At 40.2% G+C, this 14,580-nt stretch overlaps 1 protein-coding gene across 1 annotated transcript; it reads left to right on the forward strand.

The window, feature by feature from the left end:
- Positions 1 to 892: 892 nt before the first annotated feature.
- ywhab.L (tyrosine 3-monooxygenase/tryptophan 5-monooxygenase activation protein beta L homeolog) lies at positions 893 to 14,001 on the forward strand. The gene is given in 6 exon segments (NM_001172053.1): positions 893 to 973; positions 5,422 to 5,723; positions 8,204 to 8,327; positions 9,791 to 9,954; positions 11,240 to 11,335; positions 12,659 to 14,001. Coding segments are annotated over 5 exon segments (735 nt in total). The 5' UTR covers positions 893 to 973; positions 5,422 to 5,429; the 3' UTR covers positions 12,716 to 14,001.
- Positions 14,002 to 14,580: the final 579 nt, after the last annotated feature.

The following is a 14,580-nucleotide window of genomic DNA, read 5'->3' on the forward strand; positions in this document are numbered from 1 at the left end:
CCCCTGTTAGTTACGTCACTGGGCGGTGGCGGCACAGGGCCCACAACTACAGCCACCCAGCACCTTAAAACCGTTATTAATTCTTAAATGTTTTTGAGATACTGGTTCTTTTAAAATGGCAAAAAGGTGTACGGCCAGATTGAATACGTTGACGCAGGGCCGTCCTATATCTATTTTCCTTCTTTGACTTATTATTTTCTCATAAATTCCTCACAAAGGTGCCGAGCCATCAATAACACGGTCTCAGCAGGTCTAGTGGCAGCACAGGGCCCACAACTTGAGCTTTGCAGCAGTCTGTACCTCAGAAGTCCCATTTTAAACCAAAACACAGGTTAGGATAACGTGCTGCTTTGACAAAGACGTTTGTCGACTAGACAACCCCATTTTATGAACAATACGGCTTCTAACAATTTGGAACGTTTTCCAAGTGGGTGAGGGGAAATGATTCGAAGACAAAATGGACACTGGCGCTGTTTAGGCGCCTCCATCCCTGACAGAAAGCTGACTGATTACATTAGTTCACACTGTGACCCTGGGAAATTAAATATACTCCTAACTATGACTGAGACAAGGTTAAGCGCCCCGTTTTGTCGCCGAGAGACCAGCCCTGAGACACCTCAATCCCGCAGCGACCAAACCCTTCCCGCCCAGACGCGCTTTCCCCCAGCCCCTCCCAACTCCGGCCGAAAGAGTTGACGTCATCTCCCCGTTGCCACGGGAACGATGAGGTCACCCAGCTCCCCTCCCTCCAGCGAAGCCGCCAGTGCTTAGTACTGTCAGGGCTGAAGGAGAAAGAAGGTGGCGGTGGGAGGGGGGGGGAGTAGAGGCGGGGCTTGAAGGAAGCGGAAGTGGCGGCTAGAACGGAAGTGGAACGGCCAGTGAATCTGCAGGACAGGAGGAGAACGGCGAGGGAAGACGAGCTAACCCTGGTTGAATTTGTAGATCTATTGGCAGGAGACGGAGTTTATCTGAGGTGAGAGCGCGGTATGTCGCTGAGGGAGGAGGTGGACATTCTATAGCCGCTGCCTGTGGAACTCGCTCCGTGTAAGGGCGGGGATCTGCGCGCGGCCTTCATTCCCCGATCCCTGAGCTTTAACATCCGCCTCTTACTCCTCACTGAGCCCCTGTCAGTCTAATCCTCCCCGATCATCCGCAACATCTGCCCTTTCCTTGCACAACTACATCTCCCAGCATTCCCTGCTGACTGCCCCGCCTCTTCCATGTCTCACACGTACATCAGTCATACACTTCCCCCTTGGTTTCTTCTGGGAAACATCTCTTCTCTGCACATTACCTTGCACCCCATTTACTTACCCTTTAACCTCATCACTAGCTTTATATTAAACCCTCCATAGACGTCATTGCAACAGCGACACCCAGTGGCCAAATGATTGTCCAGCCCTTCCCAGCAGGGCCCTTTAATTCATTTATATAGAGAATGTGCCTGTTATTCCTTTCACTTACTCATTTAATAAAAGCAACATGTTCCCACACCCTGCACTGCACAAGGATCTATACAGTTAATATATATATATATATACAGCTAATCTCTACATCTGATCTATACATACAGCTAATATATACACCCAATATATATCTACAGCTAATATATACATCTAATCTATATATACAGCTAATATATACATCTAATATATACATTAATATATATATATATATACATATATATATATATATATATGCAGCTAACCTATACATCTAATCTATACATCTAATCTATACAGCTAATATATATAGATATATATATATATATATATATATATATATACACACACACATATACATATAAATATATTCATATACATCACAAGGCCACTGCATACGCTTGCCGATAGGTTACACACCCTGGTGCTCCCAGGAATTCAAAAATAGGTAAGTACACACAAGGAATTTTTTAAATAAATCCTTCTTTATTTTAAAATTTTTTTGTGTGCACCGGCATCTACTTACCTATATATATATATATATATATATATATATATATATATATATATATATATATATATATATATATATATATATATATACACAGATAATAAATGCATGGAAATGTTAGGCAATCAAAGGCCCTGCTCCTTAGAGCTTACAATCTTAAATTATTCCTGCAGAAAGGTCTCTATGGAACAGTGTCAGCAGGAAGGGGCTACAGGCTGGAAACCTGGGATACAAATGTCACGTTTCGGTAGAAATGTGCATAATTAAACAAAATCGGCAGTTCTGTAGTTTTTCCTTACCAAGCTTTAGTCTGTACACAGAATTCCAGGCACAGTGGTGGCTAATGTGGGCTCATGAACCTATTGTTTAACCACTGCAAGGCAGCTGCTCTTTCCTGATTGAGAAATATATATATATTTATCTACAGAGTATTTACTGTTATATTATACACCTATCTGGGAAGAGACGCCTGTGTGTGTGTGTGTGTGCCTTGAGAAAGGTCCCTGAGAGGACCGAAACGTCACGTTGGCTGTACATGCATCTTCAATACACTTGAATTTTTGCACAAAATATATCGGTGTTGCTGGTCTTTTCTACAGTATATATATATATATAAAGTTCAAAAGACCCGCACTCCAAAATTGGTGAAACAACCGTGTTTTATTCTTCAAACGTGTGCATCCAAACGTTTCGGCGACTAATCTCCCTGAACTGTTTCCCCGTGTCTTCTGCCTGCTTCAGTGAAAAAAAAAAAACCCCTGAGGCAATGCACTCGCGACGCTTCGTTTTCCAAAGACGCCCGAAGTCTCTTCACGAGGAAACTTCAGGCGACTTCGGCAGTCGAAGCGCCGCGAGTGCATTGCCTCAGGTGTTTTTTTTTTTCATTGAAGCAGGCGGAAGACACGGGGAAACAGTTCAGGGAGATTAGTCGCCCCAAAGAAGAGGCGATAAGTTGCTGGCGACTAAATCTCCCTCAATCTCCAGTTGTGCCCTTACCCTTATGCCACACAGTTCCAGCTCCTGCTTGGGGCCTTTTTCAAGGTTAATGAAATTGGAGTGTGTTTTATTTTGCCTATTTCCTGACCTTATCTCTAACTCTTTGACCAGCTCTTAATCAATACATTTTCCCCCCCTGCCTATGGCCAATATTGATGCCCTGTAAAGCTGCCTTTAATCCTGCTATGACCCCCATCCATAATTGGATGTATCCAGGCCCTATAAAAAATCTGTAGTTTTATCTGCAAGAAAAAAAAAAGGCCTTGTTGTGCTCCTTGGCTGGATGAATATTTAATCATAGCAGGTTTTAGAATGAAAATGGAAACATTATGGATTAGATGGCCAGTGCACCTCCCTATGAGTAAGCAATTCTGTTAGGGAATGGTGCATTGCATTTTATGTATTAGCCTCGTTTGTGTCAATAAACAGGTTTTTTTGTCCATTCAGTCGCTCTGGATTAGCGCCGCGGTTGCATATTTGCTTTGCATACTCCCCCCTCATTATAAAATGTGCTTAGCTGGTTTGTATGGATCCTTTGTGCTTGTCTATTGCCTCCTCGTCTGTTAATTGCATACATGACATTGTACAAAATCCTATCACAGGCAATATTGCTAATTAGCTCTCATCCAGGCTTGTAGTTCCAAGGCCGGCCAGCGTTGTGCTGCATCTGTGTGACACACCAATACCTCCGCTTATCTGATCTACTAGAAAGTTGAAAATCAACCTTTGCTTATGAAATCGCCTTATCCCCCGTATTCCATTTCAACAAATTTGCATTCAATCTATTCAGGTCCCTTTCTAATGGAGTTTTCAGTAAAATGTCTATATTCCAAATGAAATACAGCTATGACAACAAATGCTCAGGATCTGGATAATGGATCTTTCCGTAATTTGGATCTTCATACCTTAAGTCTACTAGAAAATCATATAAACATTAAATAAAGCCAATAGGCTGGTTTTGCCTCCAATAAGGATTAATTATATCTTAGTTGGGATCAAGTACAAGCGACTGTTTTATTATTACAGAGAAAAAGGAAATTATTTGGATTATTTGATTATAATGGGGTCTATGGGAGACGGCCTTCCCATAATTCGGAGCTTTCTGGATAACTTAAATTTTTGTAAAATGTAATATACAGGTATAGGATCCATTATTTGGAACCCAAATCTGAATTATGAGGAGGCCATCTCCCATAGACTCCATTTTAATCAAATCATTGCAAAAATGATTTACTTTTTTATGTCATAACAATCGCTTGTACTTCATTTTAACCAAGATATAATTAATCCTTATTGGAAGCAAAACCAGCCTATTGGATTTATTTAATCTTTACATGATTTTCTAGCAGACTTAAGGTATGAAGATCCAAATTAAGGAAAGATCCGTTATCCGGAAAACCCCAGGTCCCAAGTATTCTGGATAACAGGTCCCATACTGGTTCTTGATCCCAACTAAGATATAATTAATCCTTATTGGAAGCAACATCAGCCTATTGGGTTTATTTCATGTTTACATGATATTCTAGCAGACATTATGAAGATCCAAATTACATAAAGATTCGTTATCCAGAAAACCCCAGGTCAGAAGCATTCTGGATAACTGGTCCCATACTGGTTCTTGATCCCAACTAAGATATAATTAATCCTTATTGGAAGCAAAACCAGCCTATTGGGTTTATTTCATGTTTATATGATTTTCTAGTAGATTTAAGGTATGAAGACCCAAATTACGGAAAGATCCATTATCCGGAAAACCCCAGGTCCCAAGCATTCTGGATAACAGGTCCCATACCTGTATTTGTTTTGTGTTAGAAGAAATGAGTAGTCAAATTCCTGCAAGGAGCCTGACTGTCATTCTGTTAAATGTCCGCTACTCTTTAAAGGGGTGATTCACCCTTAGATTAAAATTTTGCATGGTGTACAGAAGGATATTCTGAGACAATTTGCAATTAGTTTTAATTTATTAATTTTGAATTTTGAGGTGTTTAGCTTTTTAGTCAATAATTCTCCAGGTTGCTGTTTAAGCAATCTGGTTGCTAGGGTCCAAATTCCCCTAGCAACCATGCACTGCTTTGAATAAGAGACTGGAATATGAATAGGTGAGGATGTGAATAGAAAGATGTGGAATAAAAAGTAGCCGTAATAATACATTTGTAGCCTTACAAAGCATTTGTTTTTTAGATGGGGTCAGTGACCCCCATTTGATAGCTGGAAAAAGTCCAATGAAAAAGGCAAATAATTAAAAAAACTATAAAAAAAAAAATGAAGACCAATTGAAAAGTTGTTAAGAATTCGCCTTCTATAGCATACTGAAAGGTGAACCACTCCCTTTAGAGCACACGTTTTTACTAATGGAAACTGCATGGCACTGGATTATTTATTAATTTGAATTGACTTGTTGATATTATGATGCCCTTAATGGCTATTTCTGTAGTTCTACATGCAGTAACAGTGTTTGTCTCCGCTCCATAGATTTCACCATGGACAAGAGTGAACTGGTACAGAAAGCCAAACTCTCCGAGCAGGCCGAGCGCTATGACGACATGGCGGCTTCCATGAAGGCAGTGACAGAGCTGGGGGCTGAGTTGTCCAACGAGGAAAGGAACCTGCTCTCTGTCGCCTACAAAAACGTGGTGGGCGCCCGGCGCTCCTCCTGGCGCGTCATTTCCAGCATCGAGCAGAAGACGGAAGGAAACGACAAGAGACAGCAGATGGCACGAGAGTACCGCGAGAAAGTGGAGACCGAGTTGCAAGATATCTGCAAGGATGTTCTGGTAATAAACTTCTAATAGACTTTTTTGTTTTTTGCTGGGTATAAGGTAAAGCAGCTAAAGCTTCTTATAGGGGGGACAATATTGTTGCGTACATGTGGGTGCTCTTGTACTCCCAGATACAAAGATTTAATGAGCAACAATAGGTTCTGGTCACCCTGGGTCAGATGTATCCCTGACACTGTTGTAGCTGACGTAGGGTTGCCGCCTGTTTCGATTTCACACAGTTTTTAGAAGGGCTGCCTGGGTGAAAAGTGCCTGTCCAAATTTCCAAATTCGAAAATCCGGACAGGGCATTTAAATGAATGTCATGGCGATCAGCTATTTGCTGATTGCCACGTCATCAGTCACGTCTTCTACATCAATTGCCCCACCCCCACGTCGCTGTCCCGCCTCCGACACCACTGCCCAGCCCTTCACATCACCCAGCCCACCGCTGACATCTCCACCTCAGTCACCGGGCCCGCCCTCTGACATCACCACCTTTTCCAACTACTTTCTATTTGTGACCCTTTTTTCAATGTTGAAGTGTAAAGTTTAATTTTTCACCTTCCTGGGAGGAGGGGTCGCCGACCCTGTAAACTGCTCTAAATTTACATTTTGTTGATACATTATCTTTGGCCCTGCTGAGCAGACTCTAAGAGTTTAATTAAAGGCAGCTGTTGGAATTGATACAATAGTTGCTATAAAATGTATCAATTAATTGTATCAACTAAATGTAGCAAATTGTAACAGTTCAGAATCTGCACCTGAATTACTGAGCTGTCAGACTCAAACACCAGAGACAGGAACATTCAACTTTAAAGTTAGATTTCGAAAAAGCTTTAAAATATGGAAAGTAATTGAAAAAAGTCTTTATTTCTGGGGAACAATCGGAAAAAATTGAACTGAAAAAAGTGTTTGAAAGGTGAACAAGCCCTTTAAAGAATAAAATTCTCGAACGGATACGGTAACTAAAGTAACTTGCAGAACAAATCTTTTTGATATCTCATCCTAGTTCTCCTAAATGTATTTACCTATTATTATGTGTAACCCAGCCACCCTACTTTATTTTATTTTACTTTCATTTATATTATCTTATTTTAGTTATTTCATATTATTTATATTGCTTTATTGTATTTGATTACATTTTAACTCATGACATTTTATGTTTATATGCTTGAAAAACTCATGCAATGTTACATAGAATTTTTTTTTGAAAACTAATAAAACATAAAACCAAAAAAAAAAGAATAAAATTCTCTAACCCCACATGCAGGAGGTTCTGAAGCTGTGAGCCAGATTGTACTGATGGCCTGGTCAGCAGATCAAGAGCACGCTCACCTTTATATAAACCTTTAAACAACAAATATGTGTTATTTTACATCAAACCAGGGGGTAGTTGTCATTTAAAAAAAAAAAACACTCCTCTGGTTTGTAACAGTCCCTTGTGTGTGTGTGATTGGTGACCCCCAAGTGAAGTGACATTAAGCAGAACACAGCCAGTAGGTGATATTTGTATGACATTGGGGGGTCATTTATCAACACTGGGCAAATTTGCCCATGGGCAGTAACCCATGACAACCAATCAGATTGCTGAATTCATTGTTCTACTTGCAGCTGGCTTCAAAAAGCTAAGCACTGATTGGTTGCTATAGGTTACTGCCCATGGGCAAATTTGACCTTTGTTGATAAATGAGCCCCATTGATTTGATCAAATTAACAGGAAAGGGCACTCTCATGAATCAAATGGCTACGCTCCCTGTATATAGTCATGTGATGTCCCATCCAAGAGCTGAGGATCTGAGTGCCACTTTCCGAGTTTTATAGCTTCAAAAAATGGTATGTTTTAAGTAGCCCTACATTGCACATTCAAATGACAAAAGCCTCTTTTTATGAAAAAGAGAACACCCCCTTTAACCCTGGATATTCCTACTGGTTGCCTAAAGTCATCTCCTTATCCCCCTGCAGGCTTATTGGCATTCACAGGGTTATATCCATTCTATAGAGGAAACTTCTGCAGTTTGCATAGCTTAGGAAATGTTCAGGTACCTCCAGGGATGCGTCCATACATAATAAAAACATGTATAAAATAAATTCTAGAGATGCACTGAATCCAGGATTCGGACTTTTTCAGCAGGAGAATGGTATTCGGCCGAATCCTTCTGCCCGGCAGAACCGAATCCTAATTTGCATATGCAAATAATGAAGTTTTGTCACAATACAAGGAATTAAAAATGTTTCCCCTTCCCATCCCTAATTTGCATATGCGGATTTGCGAAGGGTTCGGCCGAATCCAAAATAGTGGATTCGGTGCATCCCTAATAAATACACACATGGGTATTAAAATGAAAAAAAAAATCTTAACTTTATATTTTCGTGTAGGAAAAAATGTATTTACGCAAAAGTAGCACATTATAGAGTTCCGAAGGTTAGGTGTATGAAAAACAGAATTGTGCCGATTATATATACTTACAATGAGCTTCCTGTGTGTGTTCTTGTAGGATCTTCTGGACAGGTTCCTGGTACCAAACGCAACCCCACCAGAAAGCAAGGTCTTCTACTTGAAAATGAAAGGGGATTATTACCGATACCTTTCTGAAGTCGCTTCTGGAGACAGCAAGCAAGGTTTGTATAACTCAGGGGTCCCCAAACTTTTTTTTACTTGTGAGACACATTCAAATGTAAAACGAGTTTGGGAGCCAAATACGGGCTGTGATTGGCTATTTGGTAGCCTCTGTGTGGACTTGCAGCCTACAAAAGGCTCTACTTGGCACTATACTTAGTTTTTATGTAATTCAAACTTTCAAGCTTGGAATTCAAAAATAAGCACCTGCTTTTAGGACCATGAGAGCAACATTCAAGGGTTGGAGAGTAACCTGTTACTCACAAACTACTGGTTGGGGATCACTGGTATAACCAGTTAAAAAAGATCCGTCTGGGATAACAATGAGGTTGTGCTGCACTGAATGTCGCTAATTTAAACGGATTCGACCATGATTTTTATGATAGTTTTTATTTCTAAATGACACTGTAGAGTGAATTATTTGCAGTGTAAACAATATAAAATGTCATTCCTGAACCAACAAGTGTATTTAGTTGTAATATTGGTGTGTAGGTGCATCTCAGCTCATTTTGCCTGGTCATGTGATTTCAGAAAGAGCCAGCACTTTAGGATGGAACTGCTTTCTGGCAGGCTGTTGTTTCTCCTACTCAATGTAACTGAATGTGTCTCAGTGGGACCTGGATTTTACTATTGAGTGCTGTTCTTAGATCTACCAGGCAGCTGTTATCTTGTGTTAGGGAGCTGCTATCTGGTTACCTTCCCATTGTTCTGTAGTAACAGGCTGCTGGGAGGAAGGGTGATATCACTCCAACTTGCAGTACAGCAGTAAAGAGTGGTTGAAGTTTATTAGAGCACAAGTCACGTGACTGGGGGCAGCTGGGAAACTGACAATATGTCTAGCTCCATGTCAGAATTTAAAAAAAATCTGTTTGCTATTTGAGAAACGGATTTTAGTGCAGAATTCTTTTGGAGCAGCACTATTAACTGATGTCTTGAAAAAAAAAACATTTTTCCCATGACAGTATCCCTTTAAAGGGACAGGACAGTTAACTGCTAGTACCTTATGCAATGCGCATTGCGGTTACATTGTTTTGCTTATCTTTAAAATCAGGCAGGTCTGCCATTAATATCTACTGACTGGTTGCTAAGTTAATTGAGAGCCTAGCAACCAGTCAACTGCTGGAATTCCATTCCAGACGTCAGAGTTGCAGAAGAAAAAATGAATTTGTGAATTACAAATAATAACCATAGCCTTAGAATATCACAGTCAACATCATGCTAAAGTAAGATGAACCCCTATGGGACTCCAGTCAATGGCACGTGTAGTCCTTGGTGGGCAGTTGGATCTGCCTTTTTGGGCTGCGCTTTGAAATGACAGCACTTAAATTTCTAGCCCCAGGATATCTGGGTAAATTATTCTTCTGCATTTAGAAATGGGATTTTGTCATGTTTTAAAATGCATTATATTAATAAGCAAACAAAGAAAGTCGTCAATATATTCAGGATTTTATTTTCTACCATTTAGAAACCGTAGCCAGCTCTCAGCAAGCCTATCAGGAAGCATTTGAAATTAGCAAAAGTGAGATGCAGCCAACACACCCCATTCGACTTGGCCTGGCTCTAAACTTTTCTGTGTTCTATTACGAAATTCTGAACTCTCCTGAAAAAGCATGCAGTCTAGCAAAATCGGTAAGTTGTTCTTTTCCCCTTTTTTTTTTTTTATTTTTATTTTTTTTTACTATATCAGCACTGCTGTCTCTATTGTAAGGGACTGGAGTACGATTTTAATTGATTTAAGATGATAGAGGTAACTGAAAAAAAGATGGAGGAGCTACTGGGGCCAAATTCAGAGGCACAGATCTGTTGCTAATGACAAATGGAAGCCTAAAACACAATGTGCAACATTTCTACTCTGCTTCTTCGTTAAGCTTTAGTTCTCCTTTAAGCCTGTTGTGTAAATATTGTACATATTAAAGGGGTTGTTCACCTTCATGTTAGCTTGTATTACGTTATAGAATGGCCAATTCTAAGCAACTTTTCAACTGGGCTTCATTATTTATTTATTCTTATAGTTTTTGTTAGGGATGCACAGAATCTACTATTTTGGATTCGACCAAACCCCCGAATCCTTCGCAAAAGATTCGACCGAATCCTAATTTGCCCAGGCAAATTAGGGATGGGAGGAGGAAAACATTTTTTACTTCCTTGTATTGTGACAAAAAGTCACTCGAATGCCCTCCAGCCCCTAATTTGCATATGCAAATACCGAATCCTGCTGAAAAAGGCAGAATCCCGAACCGAATCCTGGATTCGGTGCATCCCTAGTTTTTGTATTAATTGCCTTCTTCTTTTGGCTCTCTCCAGCATTCAAATGGTGGTCACTGACCCCATTTAAACAACAAAAGCTTTAAAAGGCTACAAATATTGCTACTGCTAATTTTTATTACTCCCCTTTCTTTTCAGGCCTCTCCTATTTATATTCCAGTCTCTTATTCAAATCAGTGCATGGTTGCTAGGGGAATTTGGACCCTATCGACCAGATGGCTGAAATTACAAACTGGAGAGCTGCTGAATAAAAAGCACAGATAATATACAATGAAAACCAATTGCAAATTGTCTTAGAATGTCCCTCTCTACATCGTACTAACAGTACATTTAAAGGTGAACCACCCCTTTAACAGTGTATATTTCTCCTTCAAAAGAGTCCTGGCATACCTACCACTGCCATCTTTCTAAAGGTTTCCAGACTTTTTTTATGTTTGCCAGAATTCTCACACTTCTGAGTGATCTAAATAAAAAGGGCGTAAGCAAAGTCGTCTCGATAGCTCAGTGTCTGATTGAGATTGAATGAATTGCGGCTCCCTTATACACAATGGGTGAGAGTAATTGGTCTTGAATCGACTGCAGTTAAGCGTGTTCTCTTTCGTGGAATTGTCTTTGTGCGATTTAGTAAGATGGATTTGTTTCATTTCAGGCATTTGATGAGGCGATAGCTGAACTGGACACACTGAATGAGGAGTCCTACAAAGACAGCACTCTTATCATGCAGCTACTAAGGGACAATCTTACAGTAAGTTTCCTTCTAAATGGATTTCCAGTATGTCATTAGCATTAAAGGGGAAGGAAACCTAGTCGGCGAAAACCCCCCACTCCCCCTCCCGTTTGTTGCCCACCCTCCCTCCTCCCCCCTGGCCTACCCGTCCCGCTGGGCAAATGCCCCTAACTTGTTACTTACCCTTCTGCGCAGGTCCAGTCCAGGGAGTTCACAGACGCCATCTTCTTCCACGCGATCTTCTTCCTGCTTTGAACGGCGCATGCGCAGTAGGAGCATTTCGGCGGTACGATCTACTGTGCATGCGCGTGACTTTTGGCGCATGCGCAGTAGATCCGTACCGGCGAAATTATCCTACTGCGCATGCGCCAAAACGCCGTTGACAGCAGGAAGAAGATCGCGTGGAAGAAGATGGCGTCTGTGAACTCCCTGGACTGGACCTGCGCAGAAGGTTAAGTAACAAGTTTGGGGCATTTGCCCAGCGGAACAGGTAGGCCAGGGGGGGGAGGGGGGTTTTGCGCCGACTAGGTTTCCTTCCCCTTTAATATTGCATCCAACCCATGTTTGTAAGCAGCCACTTGAACTGTTTGCAGTTATCGCCCTTTGTTTTTTGCTTGGGCAGGTTAGAATATCCTATTGGACGGGAACCTCATTGTCACATTGTTGTGGTACTTCCCTTGGACGTGACTTAAGGTGGCCATAGACATTACAATCTTTCCTGGAAAAGATTGTTTGTTTCAATAAACACGCGTAGAGCTGAATGGTCAGATATACAGACAGAAACAATAGATTCTACATGTATCTGATGATTCAGCACTAACAACGGGCGATGTTCGGGTGCCTTCAAAAACAGCCCAATCGACGAGCTGACTGATATCCAAGTCTTCTGCCGTTATCGGTCAGGTGGTCCCACCATACAAAATTAGTTTCGTATGATATTATCGGTGCGTCTGTGACCATCTTTTCTGGCAGCCTGCCCCCTGCTGGTCAGAAGTATAAACCAACGTTTGAGTGTAAGGGCAGAGACATGCGCTCCGATTCAGGGAGATTAGTAGCCCAGCGACAAATCTCCTCTTCTTCAGGTTGCCTCACGAGGAAACTTCAGGCGACTTCGGAAAACAAAGTGCTCCGAGTGCCAAACTGCCGGCGATATACATTCTAGCCGGCAGGAGGCAGTTCGGGGAGATTAGTCGCCCGAAGATACTATACTTCTGACCAGCAGGGGGCAGGCTGCCAGAAAAGATGACAACACAAACACACGCAGTACATACATAACACAAAGGCAATATTTTTGTTCATCACATTTGTTCTTGCACTCATGCTCTTCCTGTTTCTTTGCAGCTATGGACCTCAGAAAACCAAGGAGAAGAAGCTGATAATGTAGAGGGAGACAACTAACAACCGCCGCCCATATTTTTTTCCTTTTTTTTTTCTGTTCAGTCACTCTGTTTTGTATACACACATATATCCCTTTTTGTGCAACAAGTTAAAAGAATAGTACATCGACTTTCACAACCTCAGTAGCAGAACAGTATGTGTATTCGGAAACCAGACTGGTGTATTTACTCAAAGCAGGAGTAATACATTCAAAGTCCAAAAACATATGGCATTCTATTTCTTTTTATATAAATATACATGATTTAAATATGTAATTGTGTCCCCCTTTCCTCCCACTTCTTTTTTTTTTTTTTAACTGAACACTGTGATTTACGGTTACGGAGTTTCGTTATTAAAGTCAGTTTCCAATTGGCAATCGCTATCTTCAAAAAAAAAAAAAAAAATTATGCGAATCTTTTCAGTAGTGACCACAAAGTCGACGTACAATTCTTCTCTGTTTGTGACCATACTGTGACCCTCGGGATGGAATGGGGTTCGTACCATAGTGTATTGCAGTTGTTTCCGTGCTAGATATGTTTTGATCGACATGGTACATATTGAACCTAGTTTGTAAGCCTGAATATAATCAGTCGTTTTGGGTTTTTTTTTTTTTTTAATATATAATATATTTAGTCACAATTTTTGAAAATGGATGTAACGTTCACTTAGCCACTTATAACTCTCTCGGGAAAAATAAAGAATTTTTTATTACGCACATCAGGGGCTCAAACAGATGACACACAATATACAGTGTACAATATTCTATTGGTAATTATCATTGCTGATATGTATACGGATTACTTACATTATATATAAAGATATGTATGGTCTTCCCATAATGGCATTTGTTGTGTAATATCTTAGAAATTTAGACTCCTCCTGCCTTTGCTTTTTTTTTTATTTGGGCACGGTATTTTAACAGTTTACATTTTTAAGTGATCGCACATTGTTCTGCTTGCCTTTATTTACCCTTACCATTGCACCTAGGTCAGTTCAGCTGCCCCCCCCCCACACACACCCAAGATCTCTCCAAAATCTAAGCAAAAAAAATGTTTTTTCCTTTCTGTTTAGGATTAATATTGGTGATATCAGTACCTTGGTTTACTTGGCCTTTCCCCCTCCTGCAGTGACCCGTATTCCAGTGAAGTACTGTATTTGATTTGTAATCACTGTCCCAGTATCATTCCTCTCAATACATTCCACTTGGCTGTACAATTTTCTTGGCGTCTGTCCATCTGTCCGCTTCAAAGCAAAAAAATTTCCATGCACTGATTTTCAATTCTCCTTAGCCGAACAAAAAAAAAAAATGAAAATAAAAAAATAATGTGCATTTAATTCTAGCGCTTGATAAATGCAGTAGTGAATGTGGAACTGAGCCTGTCTGTATATCTGGTAGCTCTTTTCGCTTTGTTTTTACTGACCAGTATTCTGCCTAAAAGTTTGCTTCTGTGTTGGTTTTATTACCTAGCACACACGTGGTTGTGAAATTAGTCTTAGCGACAAACAAAACGAAAGAAAAAAAAAAAACTTAAAAACGCAAAATAAACAACAAAAAAAAAAAACATTTTAAAACCCTGGTTATTGATGTACTCAAATTTGTGTAATGTATTTTGAACAGCTCTAGTTTCACTCTACACAGAATAATCAGGAACATGTAAGAATTGAAGAGTGAAATAAATAAACAATGTTATCATTTGTCTGGCTTGTTATTCACCCAAACTGCTTTGCTCACTATTATATATTTCCGCAATTTTTCTCTTCATACCTTAAATCTACCAGAAAATCATGTAACCATTAAATAAACCAAATAGGCTGGTTTTGCTTTCAATAAGGATTAATTATACCTCAGTAGCGATCAAGTAAAAGGGACTGTCTTATTATTAAAA

Source organism: Xenopus laevis, chromosome 9_10L (genome assembly GCF_017654675.1).
Source record: "Xenopus laevis strain J_2021 chromosome 9_10L, Xenopus_laevis_v10.1, whole genome shotgun sequence".
In the NCBI taxonomy this organism is placed as follows: Eukaryota; Metazoa; Chordata; class Amphibia; order Anura; family Pipidae; genus Xenopus; species Xenopus laevis.